Source organism: Zootoca vivipara, chromosome 12 (assembly GCF_963506605.1).
Source record: "Zootoca vivipara chromosome 12, rZooViv1.1, whole genome shotgun sequence".
Classification (NCBI taxonomy): Eukaryota; Metazoa; Chordata; class Lepidosauria; order Squamata; family Lacertidae; genus Zootoca; species Zootoca vivipara.
The window spans coordinates 26,151,088-26,170,250 of record NC_083287.1 but is presented as its reverse complement, the minus strand read 5'-3'; the positions used below and the strand labels follow the sequence as shown (position 1 = coordinate 26,170,250).

Below are 19,163 nucleotides of genomic sequence, written 5' to 3'. Positions count from 1 at the left end.
CTCTATAAAATACATGGAAAGGGGTGTGTTTGGGGGTAAAATAGTTTTGGAATTGCATTTATTGGGATAAAATGCGGATTTAAATAGGTATCTTGTGAAAAAAATGCACATGTGGGTATGCATTTTAAAACACACATTTAAGTAATAATAATAATAATAATAATAATAATAATAATAATAATAATTTATTCATACCCCGCCCATCTGGCTGGGTTTCCCCAGCCACTCTGGGCAGCTTACAACAGAAAAATGAAATGAAACAATTAAACATTAAAAGCCTGCCTAAACAGGGATGCCTTCAGATGTCTTCTAAAAATCTGGTAGCTGTTTTTCTCTTTGACATCTGATGGGAGGGCGTTCCACAGGGCGGGCGCCACTACCAAGAAGGCCCTCTGCCTGGTTCCCTGCAACTTGGCTTCTCGCAATGAGGGAACCGCCAGAAGGCCCTCGGCACTGGACCTCAGTGTCCGGGCAGAGCGATGGGGGTGGAGACGCTCCTTTAGGTATACTGGACCAAGGCCATAAGAATGTTGCGTGGTTTTTCTTTTCTTTAGAATTATGCAGATTAATGTGGGAACGGAATAGACTTATGAATAAACACATGTGAAATTGAAGCAGCCCAGAGAGTACTTCATTCATCCCTACCAGGATCTGAGGCAGGAAGGGGTTTTTCTCATCTTAGCTTGAATTGTCAGGGACTGAGTGAGCTCAGGAACATCTCGTCTTCATACAAAGCATGTGGTCTCCTGCAGAGCTATGCTCAAACAGCAGCTGACTGACATCTTAAGGCTTCCAGTTAATTTGGGGGAAGTATGTAAGTCCTCATGTTGAAGAGAAAAAGTATCTGGGAAGTATCTGGTCTGCATCTATTGCCGTCTCCGCTTCTAAAATGTTTCAACTGGGTTTTAAGAGTCTAGAAGCCACTCTTTTATATTCCTTTGCCTTTACTGCCCTTGTGTCCTGATATCCACACACTTCCCTTTCTACAAGATGTGCCTTTTTCTAATCACGGAAGATTAAGTCACACTGGTCCCATGAATAGGCAGACCTCTAACTAGCAGCAACAGTTAATTACCTGCAAGTAAATTGCCTGCGGTAACATATGTGCTGGCTTTGTGATTTCCACAAAACAAAAATGGAGAACTTGTGATAACGCTGGACTACAACTCTCATCATCTCTCTGGCTATTGGTTGGGGCTGATGGGAGTTGGAGTCCAACAATAGCAGTGCCAAAAGTGTTCTTTCCTTAGTGCTCTTTGATACAACTGAGTCCAACAGAATCACAGGCACTGCAGTTTTAATTATGACTGAATTAAAATTAAATTAATTACAGTGAAATCACGTATATTCGAAACACCATTGAAAAAGCCTGCAAACACCCCATTCTGCCCCCTTCCTGCTCTCTTCTGCCATTTTTGTGACATTTGCAGGTTACTTCCAGTTTTGGGTGTGATGGATGTGCCTGAAACGATTGCTGCTTGTCTGGTTTATTCACCAATTTAATTAATTAATTAATTTTAAAAATTGTTCTGACATTTATTTATTTATTGGTTTCTTGACCAAAACCTCTACAGGCTCCTAAATATGCCAAGGCCACAATTCCAACCTCTAGAGAGCCAGTGTGGTGTAGTGGTTAAGAGCAGTAGACTCGTAATCTGGGGAACCGGGTTCGCTTCTCCGCTCCTCCACATGCAGCTGCTGGGCGACCTTCGGCTAGTCACACTTCTTTGAAGTCTCTCAGCCCCACTCACTTCACAGAGTGTTTGTTGTGGGGGAGGAAGGGAAAGGAGAATGTTAGCCGCTTTGAGACTCCTTCGGGTAGTGATAAAGCGGGATATCAAATCCAAACTCCTCCTCCTCCTCCTCCTCCTCCTCCTCCTCCTCCTCCTCCTCCTCCTCCTCCTCCTCCTCCTCCTCCTCCTCTTCTTCTTCTTCTTCTTCTTCTTCTTCTTCTTCTTCTTCTTCTTCTTCTTCTTCTTCTTCAATTTAAGAACCTGTAAATGTCTGCAAGTTTGCCTCCACTCCTTGTCATTTAACCCACTGCATGCCTCGTACTCTGCATCTAGATGTGTTGCAGTGTACAAATATTTCTGACTATAGACTGCCGTTCCTGCTTGCTCGACTCGCCAACCCTGCCTGTCCCATTGGTTTTCCCCCACACCTGACCAACTTTACACCTTTACACCTCACCAACTCCCTTGCCTATTCCCCCCACAGCTCACTGCAGGCACACAGCGGTTTGCTAAATCGCTGTGAAACACCCCACCTCTGTTAAATAGCCTGCTTGTCATTCCTCATGCTGCTGTTGGCAAGGCTGCACAGGAACCAGAATATGACGATGGCATACATTTTTTTTATATAGGAAGACAAAATAAATGCACTTTAACTCAATAAGTTTTTTTAGTCCATATTGTATATTCCTTTTGTAGGGAAGGGGGGATTTTAGAAACAGCACCAGGGTCCTCAATCCCTTTGATGCCACCTTGGCAAAGGCTCAAATCTCCTTACCACTCTGAGGACTTATTGTAAGAGTCCTGCCAAGGTGCAGTTAGTTGGCCATATAGTCAAGAAAAGCAACAGTTGGGAAGGGCACTTAAGGAGAGGCCAAGGAAAACCAGCTGTTCCTGTCCTGCAGCTGAGCTGTCCACCCCCAAATCTCCTCAACTTCTTTTGCCAGCTTGAAACCTGCCCTCTCACTGTTAGCTAGGAAACAAAGTAAAGGAATGAGCCATTCTCTACAACAAATAAACATGAAAACAGAGACCTCACCAGCCCCACGACTTCCTATTCTTCCTTCCTTCCTTCATCTCTCCATCCATCTTTTCCTCAGCAAAGTCCCTTTTATTAGTGCAACAGAGACCACCTGCTTCTCTATCTTCAGCCCTCAACTCTGATCTTTCTTCTGGAGAACTTCCTGGCTCCTCGTTCTTCTTGTTTATTTGTTTGTTTATAATCCACACTTTCATAAAAGTATATCAAGGAATGTTCTACAACATCCAAACTAGTAATAAAATCAGTAAATGCATCCACAAAACATTATTAAAATTGTCAATAATTGGACCACTGCACTGATACTCTCTGAAATGTTTGGCTGGGAGGAACTGGCATATTCACTGCACTCAAACTCTGAACCCTGTTTCACCACCACCACCCAAAAATTGCAAAGCTCATCTCATTCAAGGTGCCTTGCGTATTGTGCACTTGAACATTTGTGATATAAACAGTTTCTTCTTATGCAAATGGCTGTGGATGCCTCCGAATATTTCTGCTGGTATCCATCAGCCCCGTGTGCCAAAAGCCAAAATAATGGAAGGCATGTTGCCAAAATTCATGCCACTCACGCCAGGTGGGAGTTAGTGGTTGAACGAGTTAGTGAGACATACATGATGAATGTACAGAATGCCAAGGGTCTTCATTAAAAGATGCATTGCGAGGAATAGCAATTCCTCTTTGAAATGGCAAAAGAACTATTCGCGGACCGTTCCCTGATTCAACTGCATAACAGACACGGATAATCAATCCCAGTGAATCCACCCTTTCCACTCATGGGGATTTTTGTCGACATTGTGTGCCTTGATCAACCACACTGGAAACAGACCCTTAGGCAATTGGCCCGATCTCCTGTCCTTCCCTTAATTTGAACAGGCAAAGGCCCGGGGACTGCAATCAGGAATGCTGGTGATTCTCAAAGACACCGGGCTGCATAATTAGCTACAAGGTCAACCCAGCTTAAATCTCAAAGGAACAAGGTTTTCAAAGTAGCTAATCATCCGTTGCTTCAAACTAGTTCTCCAAAATTATGGCTGTTCATGGTGGGACAAATCTTAAGTCCCTTATTTGTGTCAAGTGGAGAAACCGGAGGAGTTTTATGTGATATATAGCTGAAGATGTTCCTTGCTTGCTGGACCTCTTCAGACAACCCAGGTCTACTTGATCCCTGCTATTTGGGAATAGCAAATGTTGAGAAGCATATCTGGATCACCTTATGAATGCTATTGTGCACTAGTGATGGCCAGGGAGGTTGTCTGCTAGTTAGCAGCTGAGTGGGGAAGGACATATCTGCCATTTTTGGATAACTATCTTGATCCCTTGAGGTGGAGTAGAGGGCAACTCTGCTAGCACCATGTAGCTGCCTTTGCTCATGGCCGTACCAGTGCTTGCATGGTGCTGGTTGAGATACTCCCTGCCTCCATCACCACCCCTGACTCAGATAACAATTCACTCTCCCTGGTGGTTATAGCTAGCAAACTGACTCACCAGCACTTACTGGCTGAGAACATCTCTGTTATCTTGGAGGATTTAAATCAGGCATCCCCAAACTGCGGCCCTCCAGATGTTTTGGCCTACAACTCCCATGATCCCTAGCTAACAGGGCCAGTGGTCGGGGAAGATGGGAATTGTAGTTCAAAACATCTGGAGGGCCAAAGTTCGGGGATGCCTGATTTAAATGAAGCCCATGACATTCTACCAGGACATAGGAATCAGCAGGAGCTGTACAGTGGTGCCTCGCTAGACAAATTTAATTCGTTCTGTGAGTCAATTCGTTTTGCAAAAAATTCATCTGGCGAATCCCATAGGAATGCATTGAATTTTATTTATTTATTTATTTTTGCCCATAGGAACGCATTAATTGAATTTCAATGCATTCCTATGGGAAACCGCAATTCGCCAGACGAATTTTTCACAAAACGAATTCGTCTTGCGAGGCAACCTCCGCTCGAAAAATCTCTTCGTTAAGCGAAAAATTTGTCTTGCAGGGCATTCGTCTAGCGAGGCACCACTGTACATAGGAAAGAAAGTGAGGACACTGAGGTAAAAATGTTCCATACAAGAGCAATGCAGGTCGAGGGCAGCATTCTGAGTAACTACTACTAAGTGAGGCCACTTAGGAAAATCACCCAGGAGAACATCTCTGGTGTGCTTTTGAAATTAACTGGTGGCACAAAGTGTGTCATGCATGGATCCAGGAAGATTTCCTTTTGCTACATCATGTTGTAAGTCTGTCACAAACCTACACTGCTCTTGTGCTTTCCATGTTTCCACATGTAGGAGAACTAAGGGTGAATTTCAATGTCTCTCTTTTTAAAAGGGAACTCTTATTATGAAGGTTGAAATTCAGCTCTCTCTGTGTGTAGATTTAAATCTGTATCTAGCTAGATAATCAATAGCAATATAGATAAAGCTATAGGAATAAAACTCGAGGCTGTTGAACAGAGCTGTCAATAGGAGAGAATCTAGAGCAATTGCAGGGGCTGAGGAACAGAGAGGCTCTGTGGCCAGCCATATTTTAGGTCTTGAGTCTATGAACTGGACTCATTATTCTGAATGATATGTATCACTCAGAGGGCACTTGCAAATATCCCACTATGGTGTACCATACATAGCAATTAAACTCCTCATGTGGCAGACGTTCTAGGCATTTTAAATTGCTCCTGCTTTCCTGTCATATGATAAGCAAACATGAGGGGGGGCTTTAAAGGGTGAACCATTGGTTCACACCCCACATAATGCTCCCTGGTGGTTAAACCACTTTAGGAATCCCAGTTGTGGCTTATATTGCCTAGCCTCGAATCCGGCATTCATCTTCGACTGCTTCCTCAGCAGCCATTTAATCAGTCTTGCAGATCCCAGTTATACCTTCTGGGTACATAATAAAGCACAATGAAAGATGATAGCAGTCCCAGTGGGTAGTCCCTTCCAGAAGGAGAGTCCTATTGGAGAGGGCCAATGGGCATCTACCCCTCTTCTCACAGTGGCCAACCAGCGGCTCATAGGCAGCAGTGGAGGAAGCCGCTCAGGTGCCTGGGGCGGCACGTCCAGGGGCGGGGCGAGCCACCCATAGGGGCAGGGCGCACCATGGGGCCTCCGGAGTCTGCCTGCCTCCTTCCATTCAGCCACCCTACAGCTGGAGGGGAGGCAGCGAGTGGACCGTTTGGGCAGCATGGAGCCAGCGCGCGCCCAAACCACAGCATCTCTCCCAGGAGATACGCATGGCTCGGCCGTGCTGCAGGCCCCGTCATGAGTGCTGCCCGGCATTTTGTCACCCCCCTCAGTGGTGACACCTGGGCAGGACCACATCCACCCGCTTCCTCCACCCCCTGCTCATAGGAAGCTCTCAAGTACTCTTCCTCCATTGCGAGCCCCAGCAAGTGGTTTTCAGCAGGGCCAGCTCTAGGCTTGGGCTGGGTGGCACAGTGCAGCAGGGACATAGGTGAGATCTCCCCACCTGCACCCCGTGTCTCTCCCTTAGCCACCTCGCCAGCCACAACTCTGGGAAACAGGGGGCGGGGCGCCGGAGAGATCTTTGCACCACGGCGCCAGATATGCTTAAGACGGCCCTGGTTTTCAGAGGCATTCTATGGCCACGAAACATTCTTCCAAGCATGGAGGAAGTACTTAGAGCTGCCGGTTTGCACTAATATAAAATGTTTTCATTTTCAAACAAGGCTCTTTTATCAAATAGGACAGCATCTTAAACCTTATCTTTGTTTGAGGCATCCTCAAGCCCGAACAAACCTTGTGTTGCCAAAAGCAATTGCCTTATTTCGAACGTAGTCCTCCCTCAAATCTTTTTTGGTTGGTTGTTTCATAAGTGGCTCATCTGTTGCTTTGGGGGTATTTTTTGTTATTGCAGTTGTTTTTACAGCGCCCTTGCCTTTTTAATTGTAGATCACTTTCGATTTTTCTTTGGAAAATCAGGGTGCAAATATTTTAATGCAGCAAATAAAAGAGGCATTATTAAAAAATGGTAGTGTTCAGAAACTAGTGAGGAAACATTTTGGTCTCCCAGGTCACTCCCTTGTTGACCCCAAAGTCTCCAGTAAAGAGAGCTGGAGCTGCTGACCCAGATTGTCTTAGCAAATTTAATACTGTGCAAGGAAAATCAGGGTTAGCTCCACCTACAATCTAAATTAGCCTAGCATAGCTAAAAAGACACTATCATCACCAATGGCTAGTGTTGTGTATGGATCACTATTCTTATCTAGTTCTTGTATACTACCTGTGACCCTCTGGGTACTGTTGCAGTTTCTATCATCAAGTTATGGACCAATGCCAATACAGCGGTGAAAAATCTGTTGGTAGCAAAAAAAAAAAAAAATTAAAAAATGTATGGCTGCCTTTCAGTGAGGTTTTCTTTTTTACGTATCCAAATGCTGGATAATTTAGTTTGTCACTCATCCCGAATGAGAACTCTCAGGGACAATGGCAGTATTTCACTGAGTGAACACAGGGCCAAGATAATTAGGAATAAAGAGGTGAGTTTCAAGAAGAGTCATCTGTGTAACTTCACTTGCTAAAAGGGAGGGTGGCAGGTAGGAAATCTGTAAAATACCAAGCTTGTCACAACCAAGGCCAGCTAAACAGAACAATTAGAATCAACATTTTGCACGATCTGGGATTTAAGGTCTTCGTACTCTTACCATGTATACCGGTAGTTAAAACTTATTTTGAAAAATTAATCACACTGGCACAATCCCTTCCCCCATTGAACACACATGGGCAAGATGGAAGAGCATCTGTAATAATTAGATCTCATTCCATACCCAGGTTTGGTTTTGATAAAACACAGCACAGATCCCCTCAACAAGTAAATATTGTTGTATGTATGTTATGGTATGTATTTCAGCTAAAAAAATAATACTAACACCATCAGATGTATGCCTGCTCAGAAGTAAACCCCAGGGAGCTCAACTGAGCTTTCTCCTAAGAAAATGTTCATAGGAGTCCAGTTTAACAGCGTACTCATGTGAATGTATACTCAGAAGCAAATCTGGTTGAGTTCAGTCGACTTACTCCTAGGTCAGTGGATAGAGGATTGCAGGTTAATGGTACAATCCTATACAGTCATGCCTTGGTTTTCTGAATGCTGCAAACCCGGAAGTGACTGTTCCAATTTGTGAACTATTTTTGGAAGCTGAATGTCCGACGAGGCTACTGCGGCTTCCGATTGGCTGCAGGAACTTCCTGCAGCCAATCAGAAGATGCGCTTTGGTTTTCGAATGTTTCGGAAGTCGAATGGACTTCTGGAATGGATTCCGTTCGACTTCCAATGTACGACTGTATACGCCTTCTCAGAAAACCGCACTGAGTTAAATGGGAGTTCTCACATCCTCAGAAAAGAAGTAAGGTGGTGTTGCTTAACTCCCCTCTTAGGAATACTTTAACTAAGACAATTTATTACAGAAATGCCACTTCTATGTAGGAAGATCACATTGTGCGCCAGAATGTGCAGCAAACTCATATGTGTCTATTTCATTACTATCTCCTGCATTCCCACCGCATTTGCACATGACATGCATGTTTCTCACACCTTGTGGCTTTCCTCAAGAGTATGGTGTGTGCTTAGGAAACTGCATCATGGTGTGTGACATGATCTGAAACTGCACAACAAAACAATTGATTTGTGATTCTCTCTCACTGAATGATGAAAAAATAAATAAATTCTGGAGTGGCTTTAATTTTGGGAAGAGTGGATGCTATAAATGCTGGATGTTATGAAAACTGGTATATTTAGTAGTACAATGGAACAGCTCTTGTGGGGGTACAGAAACAGGCTCCAGTGCTAAAATGCCAGCAGAAGTCCTTGATCTACTTATGGTTTGATTTTTAAGCAGTCATCACACACACACAGCAGTCATCACACACACACACACACACACACACACACACACACACACACAGAGAGAGAGAGAGAGAGGACAAAAGCCAATTTCATAGCATCTTCCTGACCCTCCAAATGGGAGAATTGATCTACTGCTTTGATCACTCACTAATTTTCATTTGCCTTTGTGGCCAATCACAAGCTAAAGAAACCAAAGAAAGAGAAGACAGTACCAATAAGGGGGGGATGAAACCCCATGGGGTGCACAAAAATAAATATTTTATTTATTCAAAGTGCACTTTGGATAAAAATTCTTTGGGGGTACTTTGAAAGCATGCCATTATGTGGTGTAATTCTGTTTAGGACAACGAGAGAACGTAGCGGCGAGCTTTTAAAATGTGCATTGGGCCAATAAAATCTCTCTTTCCTTCTGCACCCTTGGGATTTCCTCTCCCTCCCCCCGCCCAGTCTTGCTAATGCCAGGATATCCATTAACATTTACTGGGGCTTTCCTGTACATCCACATAATTCCACTGGTCTCAGTTGCTATGATTACTTTAAAATGTATTCTGCTTTCCTTGGTCCAAAATCAGTTGGAGACATCAGAAGCTGGAACGTCTGCTGTGCTGCACAGCCTGTAATATAGTATGTGCTAACGCAGCCCTAATTTTATTTTCCACATTTTGATCCTCTCGTTCTACCTAGCTCAGCAAGTATAGACACCCCCACCCCACCCCTCCCTGCCCAACCCGAAATTAACTCACTCTGGCAATGAGTGATCTCACATTAAACACAGTAATGCCCCAAAGATTCCATTCCCTGAGAAATGGCCAACACATTAAAAGCACCTCCATAGCTTCCAAGAGTTGCTTTGGGCAGAGATGGCGGTGAGAGAGGGTCAGATGCGTTTAGGGTGGCCCCATGCCCTCCTTGACAGACAGTTCTCTATTGGAAAGGCATTTCTTTGAAAACAAAGCCTAATAAGAAGGGTGAAAAGGAGCCTTGAGGTTGGTCATTAACAGTGATCACCCGGCTACAATCTTCCCCACGATGGTGAGATGTACAGAATTTCTGTTTAAATTATAGTGATTCTCAGTTTGCATCTATACACATTTTGTGCACACCTATGCTCAAGAAAGATACAAAAGTAGAGCTGCCATCCCTCTTCCTGAGCTGCCATCCCTCTTCCTGAGGGACTCTGGGAATTGTAGCGAAGGCAATAAAAAGGTAAAGGGGCCCCTGACCATCAGGTCCAGTCGTGTCCGACTCTGGGGTTGCGGCGCTCATCTCGCTCTATAGGCCGAGGGAGCCAGCGTTTGTCTGCAGACAGCTTCCGGGTCATGTGGCCAGCATGACAAAGCTGCTTCTGGTGAACCAGAGCAGCACACGGAAACGCCGTTTACCTTCCCGGCGGAGCGGTCCCTATTTATCTACTTGCACTTTGATGTGCTTTTGAATTGCTAGGTGGGCAGGAGCTGGGACCGAGCAACGGGAGCTCACCCCGTTGCAGGGATTCGAACCGCCAACCTTCTGATCAGCAAGCCCTAGACTCTGTGATTTAACCCACAGCGCCACCTGGGTCCCCTTAGCGAAGGCAATAAGGGTATCCAAATGACTCCAAGCACCCTGAACAAACTACAGTTCCCAGGATTCTTTGGGAGAAGCCGTTACTGTCTAAAGTGTCAGGATAAGACCTGAGATAGCTCTGTCGGTAGAGCGTGAGACTCTTAATTCCAGGGTCATGAGTTCGTGCCCCGCGTTGGACAATTCTATGATTCTGTATATAGTGCAATTACTTTGGCCACCTCATGAGAAGAGAAGAATCCTTGGAAAAGACCCTGATGTTGGGAAAGATTGAGAGCACTAGGAGTAGGGGAAGACAGAGGACGAGATGGTTGGACAGTGTTCTCGAAGCTACGAACATGAGTTTGACCAAACTGCGGGAGGCAGTGCAAGACAGGAGTGCCTGGCGTGCTATGGTCCATGGGGTCACGAAGAGTCGGACACGACTAAACGACTAAACAACAACAATAGTGCAATTGGAGCTTGTGTGTGAAGGAAATATTCCCACATTATTTGTGTGTGTGGCTGGATGTGGTTTTTGCAGGGGTGCTGGGTGGAGTTGTGAGGAATATTTTGTGTCTTGTATTTCTAGTCATCGGGATTTCTCCCTCCCCCAGCAAAGCATCCTCCCACTTTCAGCTGCCTGTTGCGTGAGCACCCTAACAATTCGGAAAGCCCAAGCGAGCAATTGAATAAGCAGGCCTAAGCACAATGATATTATTCACAGCCTGTTGAGATAGCATATGATTTATTAGCAGGCCACTTTACTGGGTAAAATCATGTCTTCTATTATTCCGAAATAGAGTTTTCCCATGTAAAGTCATTTAACACAGAAGAGTTGTTTCGTTAAATCCACATTAGCTTGACAGTTATTAGATGCAAGGCTTGCTTGGGTCCCTTTTCACACGGTGAAGGAGCCAAGGGATCATTGCTGATGTGGAAATAATATTCCATTCACTTCAATGGGAGAAGTAGATCTCAATGAACCTTTCTCTTTCCAAGGATCTGCCCCCTTCATTGAAATATTTATGACACCCTGCATGCACAAGAGCATTAGGAAAACTGATATGAGTCATACCTGAGGGCTGAGTCACTGTGAAAATAATTTTATTATTTGTTGATTGAATAAATAAGCATTCCTGAAGCCTCCACCTTATCTGACCATCTCTCTGAAGCTGTATTGGATGATCTCTTCTGTTTAGATCATGTGGCCTCATCTGAGATCTTGTTACTGAATACCTTTCTTTCCAGTATCTGTATTCCCCTAATGGGAGTTTTCTTCTGCAGCTACCTGGTGGAGGATGCAGAAGTTATTCTGGGCATGGCAAAAGATGCAGGCAGCCCCTGACATACCCTTCAACATTTCTCTGATGAAAATAGGGAACCTCCTATTCCAAACTATATAAAAACATAATAAAACATTAAACATTTAAAAAAGCTTCCCTATACAGGGCTACCTTCAGAAGTCTCCTAAAGTCTCTATAGTTACTTGTCTCCTTGGCTTGGGGGAGGGGGGGGTTGCATAGCTCCAACATTTCTCCGATGACGATAGAGACGTCCTAAGGAAAATCAGGACATTCCAGGACCAATTCAGAAACTGGGGCGGCTTCTGTAAAGCCAGGGCTGTCTCTGGAATATAGGGGCACTTGGAGAGGGTCAGTGTGAACACATCTATTGGGTAGATTTATTGAGTATCTCTCAGGCGGGCCTTGTTTACTTTGCACCCATTTCCCTCCAGTCTTCCGCTTGATCCCTTCTCACATTTCTTTCTGCTGTGCTTCTTTCCTGACAACAGCAGATCCTGGAGCGCCGGCGAATCCAGCAGTTGCAAATGTACCGGGCTCAGATGGCTGCAGTTGGCATGGCGCAATTGGACAGACGTCAGCCCATTGCCAGGACACAGTCTTCCCCGGCGACTCCTGCATTACCTCACCCAGCGGTGGATCAGCCTGTGGCTCATAGCTTCATGACTGGTAGGACTCCCTGAAGGCTCCGCTTAACAGGCGGAGTAAATGCACGCTTCATGTAGGATCAATTGATTTAAATGCCATGAATGCCTCTTGTAGCCGTAGCAATGCATTCATTCCTAACCTCAATCCCACCGGACTTTATGATGCTTTATTGGCTGCCAGTCAACTAGTGCAGCTGATAAGAGATAATATTCACACACTCATAAATTAATACCGTTGACTTGGCTCCATAACTTGAGCAACAGGTGCATTTGTGTTCCCTCCCCCCTCCCCCAGCCGCCCCAACTCATGTCATTCCCCCCCTTTTTGTTTCTTTCTCCCTCCCTCCATGTTGCCTCTTTTTTGCCTCTGTTGAGACCACCAGCAGGTTGAAACAAAACCCTTACGAAATTGCATGACTGGAGTATATATAAAGCTGAGGCCCGTCCTTTGCCTCCAGTAGGAATGCCACTTGCTGATGCAGAAGGTGTTGTTCTTCACTGTGACAAGCAAAGCCACAATCAAGACACAAATGACCTGATCACTTATGGGGAAGGGATACCTGCTTATCAGCAAAGGCTGATTGGCATGCGCTTGTGGTATTTGTAGGCGCTTGCCGGCACATGTGCTCTTTGAATTAGAGAGAGATAAGAAGGGGGGGGGCTTCAGGGTTTGTGGGTAGGTGTTTGTTTGTTTTTCCTACAACATCTCACACTCTTCCTTTTATCCAAATGTATCAGAGATTAAAGTCTACTAAATTTCAGCCATAATAGAAAGTTGATACTTTTGCAAACAAAAAAAGTGCAATTTCCATAATGAGGAATGATATGTGAAATGTGTTTGGGCTGCATTGGGCTATCATTATTGTTATGGGTTTGTTTTGGTTTTAACTATTCATTTTGTGCTTTTATCCTTTATTTTTATCTCGTGAACTGCCCTGAGATCTTCAGATGAAGGATGTCATATAAATTTAACGAATAATAATTATAATTACAAAATAGTAACGTTTACTGGGTTTGATCTCATTTTAAAGCCTCTTTGATTCTTTTCTTGACTTTCTTCACATCCCACTGTGGGTTAACTTTAATGGACCTGATATTGAGCTTTTTGAAATCTCTTAATCCTCCCGTTAAGGCTTTCAACTAAGGCCATACGGACATGTTCTCAGTGCTCCAAATGTCAACACTGAGTCACTGACAGCAAACGCAGAGGAATTTGTGTTGCTTGTGCCCCGCTTGTGGGACTTTCCTTTCACAGAGTCTCATGCAAATCCAAGGGGTGATTCCTGTGTGGAGTTTAGCATTTGTTTGCTTATTTATTAATTAAATATATATCCCATCTGAAATATACTCAGAGTCGAGAGTGAATTTCATGCTCTTTATTCAGCTCATAGTCATCAAGGAGAAGAAGAGAAGAATCCCTTTTCCCAAAACCATCTGCTTATATACATTATTTACACAATGGGCTTTGTGTGATTGGCTACTTCAGGGATACACCTGTGGGCCAATCAGTTTGTGGATTGACTTCTGCCAGGAGCCTGATTGGCTGCTCCTGCAGGCCAATCAGGTTGAGGATTCACTTCCACCTGGAGTTGGATTGGGTGGCTCCTGCGGACCAATCAGACTGCTGATTCTGGATCCTATTCAGCTCAGTACATAACACCATCCTACCTCCCAACGGAGCCTGGGCTATGTCAGGGACTAACAGGACAGTGATGAGTGTGTACCAGGGACTGGAGTCTGACCTGTACCCGCCAGGAGGAAAGAATCAGAGGTAGGGGAAGCTTCAGAGCTGGAGGAAGAGGAGGAAAAAGAGGCAGGCCAGGCCAGTGAATGGCCGGGTGCTGCCCCACCTCTCCTGCCCCACTGTCTCCCAGAACCAGAAAAGAATTGAAGCAGAAAGCACAGAGGCAGCTTCCACTCAGGCGTAGTCTCAGGCTGCATGTGCACAATCCATCAGGGAAAGGTGCATAAATGGATAAATGATCCCCTGATGCTACAACAGCTCCACAGAGTGCAAATCTGGGAATAGCTGTCTAGATGCCAGAATGGTGTGTACAGGTCTCCAGAGCTGTAGAAGCGAGTGTAAGGGTTATCTTTGTTAGGTTAACTCTGCTGTGTGCATTCCTCTGGGCAGGGTGGCAAACACATCTGTTGTTTAAAAAATACAATTAAAAATGAGGCAAAAGCATATTGTGAATATTTAAAAATTGTTAGAAGCGCCTAAAAACAACGCATTAAAAACAGATAGGTGTGCTCTAGACAGGGCTGCTGAAGCAGAGGGTCTTTCGGTGGGCATCTGAAAGAGTTCAGTGATGGTCACAGGGAGCTCTGAAGCACAAATCCTGCCAGACTAAAGAACTTTGTGTGACAGTAGTAGACATACAAGTTTCACCAATCAAAGTGATTGAATTGGCAGGTATGGGGCAAGGCCTTAGGTCAGGCATCCCCAAACTTCGGCCCTCCAGATGTTTTGGACTACAATTCCCATCATCCCTGACCACTGGTCCTCTTAGCTAGGGATCATGGGAGTTGTAGGCCAAAACATCTGGAGGGCCGCAGTTTGGGGGTGCCTGCCTTAAGTGAAGTGGTCGCAAGTGAATGATGGAGCACACATAAGCCCACTCCACCCTCTTCTCTGGTCACCTCTGGGTTGCTGTGATGCCACAAGTCAAGGTGAGCAGGACCCAAGGCAAGTCAAGTACAACATTCCTTGTTTTCCTAGAGCGGACATGCAAAGGGATGTTTGGACCAGCCAGTTGAAAACTTCCTGTTTCCGCCTGGGCTGGGACATACTTCCTCTTGCATGTGACTAGAGGTTGGTGTGGCCTTACCTGTGCAGGTAACGAAAGCACAGGACCCGCAGCCCTCCACCCTTCTTCTCCATCTTCCTTTTATTGTGTGAGCTGCAGTGACTGTCAGTCTGCAGTTACTGGGATTAACCCCCATATGGGGTAGATCCACATATCTGTAACTAAGCCTGCCTTCAGGGATCCAGATGTGAACTGATGATGTGAGTAAACTACTTTTATATATCTTAAATAAGATTGTGGCATGTTTATTCTTTTAAGGGGGAACTAAGGGATCTTACCAGGAATCTATACAGTGGTACCTCAGGTTAAGAACTTAATTTGTTCTGGAGGTCCGTTCTTAACCTGAAACTGTTCTTAACCTGCGGTACCACTTTAGCTAATGGGGCCTCCCATTGCTGCCACGCCACCACCGTTCTTAACCCGAGGTACTATTTCTGGCTTAGCAGAGTGTGTAACCTGAAGCATCTGTAACCTGAAGCATCTGTAACCCGAGGTACCACTGTATTGAGAAGCTTAAACAAGCTTGCAAGCAGCTACCAGCTGTGCATTTAAAGGGGAATGTTAAAACTCTGCTAAGGTATAGAACTTGCTAGCGCAAGTTAGGAGGGATATTAATAAACAATCTATCCTCTCCTGCCTCCCTGAACATTCCCACAAGTCTCTCCCAGCCCTACCTTGAGATGTTAGGGATTGAACCCAGGACGTTCCGCATGAGCTACAGCACTTCTGCTGCCTTTTCACAGCACCCATTTCACAGCAGATAGTCTGACCGCTTTCTGCTTTTCACTTAGGCAGGCAAGGGAGAAGCTTAGGATCCTTCCCTGTTCTAAGTATATTTCATCGCCCCGTTCAGTGAACGTTCATAAAGGTTGTCACCCACTGCGAGCCTTAAGGGTAATAAAAAGTGATGCATTTGAAATACATGTATATTTCTCCCTGGAGGTCAATTTCCACCCTGACATCTGAGGAGGCAAGTTCACAATTTACAGGACTGCAATTAGATGAGCATCTGACTCAAAGCAGGAGCAGGGTTTTTGCAGAAAGAGAGAAAGAGCAAGTGAAAATATTGGATCTTCTGATTTCAGTGGGGAGTTTTGCCAGTGGCTTCAATGAAGACAACATTCCAGGCTGAATAATTATCTCCCACTAACATTCCACAGCAGCTAGCAATTGAAAACATTTGTCTCTTCTCTCTTTACTTTGGGGGTGGGAGCTGTAGCCTTGGCTGGATTGTGTTAGGGAATCCTACTGTCTATTTTTAGAAGGCAACTCTGTTGCTGTGTTGTGGTACTGTAGCACACGTGCTGCGTGACCCGCAGCTGCAGAAGTGAATTATTTGCACATCCTAAATCAATTTAGATGTTTGAAGTGAATGAAGAAGGAAAGGGGTGGGTGGGAACGACCCATTCAGATTTCATTTTTTGAAACCAAGAAACTCTTCATCAGACACGATGCAGTTAGAAGGGCAAATATATTACTGTCAAACAGTCTGAGCTGAACGTTTCTGACAAAGGCCCAAAAGACGCAGCGTTTTTTATTTTATTTTTACTGGATTCAAACAGAATTAACGATCCTTTGAGGCAAAAGATTTATACGATCTGAAGAGAAACCAGAGTTAAGTTGGGAGAGTCCTCAGAACAGCACAAGATTGAATTGCACCCTAAGAGACTGCGAAGAGTTTGTGAAACTTTGTTGCCACGTATAGTTGGCTCTCTGTCACTTACTGAGAAGGCAAATGGTTAGGCATTTGTTTGTTTGTTTGTTTGTTTGTTTGTCTGTCTGTTTGTTTTAATAAACTTCCCTTCATAAGATCTCAGGGCAGTTCACAAGATAAAAATGCAAGGTAAATGCACATATAAATAGTTTAAACCAAAATAATAACACCCCCCATCCCACAAATAAATTTTAAAGGCTGTAGAATGTTAATCAGTCTAAGGCCTGGTTGAAGAGGAATGTTTTCGCCTGGCGCTTAAAGATATATCATGAAGGCGCCAGACGAACCTCCCTGGGAAGAGCATTCCACAAACGGGGAGCCACTGCAGAAAAGGCCTGCTGGACCTCTTGTGGAGGTGGCACATGAAGAAGGTCCTCGGTTGGTTTATACAGGGAGAGGCGATCCTTGAGCATGTACTTATCATTTTTTGTTATATTGTCTTTATGCTGAAGGTGTTGCATACGACACGCTAATGTTGAAGCACCAGTGCATGTGTGGAAATTACAGCAACCACCCTGAGCATGCTGGAAGAATACAAAGCATCTGGTCGAGGCTGCAAGAAAGTGGCTTGCTGAACAAGTGTGAGGTAATCGAAAACATGGCCACACAGATAGGTTTGATGACACAATGTTATTAGCTTGTGTTTCTATTCCTTGTGTAAGCACCAAGCAGCTAGCTCTGTAAATATCCCTTGTACTTCATGATAAAAATTAAATAAACTATGGACTCACAGTGGATTCATGTGTGGATCATAATAGGTAAAGGTAAAGGGACCCCTGACCATTAGGTCCAGTCGTGACCGACTCTGGGGTTGCGCGCTCATCTCGCGTTATTGGCCGAGGGAGCCGACGTACAGCTTCCAGGTCATGTGGCCAGCATGACAAAGCCACTTCTGGCAAACCAGAGCAGCACACGGAAACGCCGTTTACCTTCCCGCTGTAGTGGTACCTATTTATCTACTTGCACTTTGACGTGCTTTTGAACTGCTAGGTTGGGAGGAGCTGGGACCGAGCAACGGGAGCTCACCCCGTCGCAGGGCTTCGAACCGCCGACCTTCTGATCAGCAAGTCCTAGGCTCTGTGGTTTAACCCACAGTGCCACATACAAAAAATGACAGATTAAGTTACCCCCCCCCTTTGTGATTGCATCCATGATGTGCAGCTTCCATTTGAACTCTGAGACACACACATCTTATTTGTGATGGTACCACTAGAAGCTTCCATTTGAACTCTGAGACACACACATCTTATTTGTGATGGTACCACTAGAAGTGTTTGAACAATCATATTTCAGCATAAAATTATTTGGGGGGACATAGGGTTTATAATAATAATAATAATAATAATAATAATAATAATAATAATAATAATAAACCAGTTCCCTCTTTCCTTTGCACAAGTGAGTGAACAAGTGCATACACACCACAAATTCAAAATGCAAATCTTCCTCAAAGATATAATTCCCAACACCCTTTAACAAACTACAGTTCCCATGATTATTTGGGGGAAAGTAACATGCTTTACATGTATTGTGTAACTGTAGCTTTTTGTTATGTCAAAAATGGGAAATGATGGTGAATTGTTTCCAAACAAGACCTGATATGAACCCATGGTTTAAAGTTGGCTACCCTTGGCTTGTTTGGAGCCACTAAACCAGGCATCCCCAAACTGCGGCCCTCCAGATGTTTTGGCCTACAACTCCCATGATCCCTAGCTAACAGGACCAGTGGTCAGGGAAGATGGGAATTGTAGTCCAAAACATCTGGAGGGCTGAAGTTTGGGGATGCCTGCACTAAACCATAGTCCCCACCAGTTTGATCACAATGGGAAGTTGTACTTTAATGCTTTCTGACTTGTTTCCCAGTTCACATGAAGGGAAGAACAAAACAGCTGCATATGGGGTGTATGCTGCTCATTCATAACTTGGCCAGGATGTACCATGTAAATGCAGCCATTGTGAATGAATGGAGCTGAGCCTTTCCTGATGTAAGACTGAGGAACCACCAGGCCTCTAATGTGTTGCGAGATCGAGGTGCTTCTGATTTGGGATCTCCTTCTATAGAACCCCCAAACACTTAACCCAGACACTTAACCCAATTGCTGTGAGCCAGTTAGATTAGCAAAATGTCTATAGTGGGTGACCATAGGAAGGAAATAAACTTTAGGTAAAGGTAAAGGGACCCCTGATGGTTAGGTTCAGTCGCGGATGACTCTGGGGTTGCAGCGCTCATCTCGCTTTACTGGCCAAGGCAGCTGATGTACGGCTTCCGGGTCATGTGGCCAGCATGACAGCTGCTTCTGGCGAACCAGAGCAGCGCACGGAAACACTGTTTACCTTCCCGCTGGAGTGGTACCTATTTACCGTGTTTCTCATATTATAAGACACGTCTTATATTTATTTTTTTCCTCAAAAAAACACACTATGGCTTATTTTCAAGGGATGTATTATTATTTTCCTCCTCCTCCTGCCGCGGCCGGCATTGCTGCTGCGCCTGTCACTATGTCTTATTTTCATGGTATGGCT

General features: G+C 44.7%; 1 protein-coding gene across 1 annotated transcript in view; it reads left to right on the top strand.

The window, feature by feature from the left end:
- HDAC9 (histone deacetylase 9) overlaps positions 1-19,163 on the top strand; it is a 338,697-nt gene that overhangs the window by 197,543 nt on the left and 121,991 nt on the right. The window contains exons 13-14 of the mRNA XM_035130280.2: positions 11,961-12,138; positions 17,093-17,226. Coding sequence (XP_034986171.2) covers positions 11,961-12,138; positions 17,093-17,226 — 312 coding nt within the window. The remainder of the gene's footprint in view (positions 1-11,960; positions 12,139-17,092; positions 17,227-19,163) is intronic.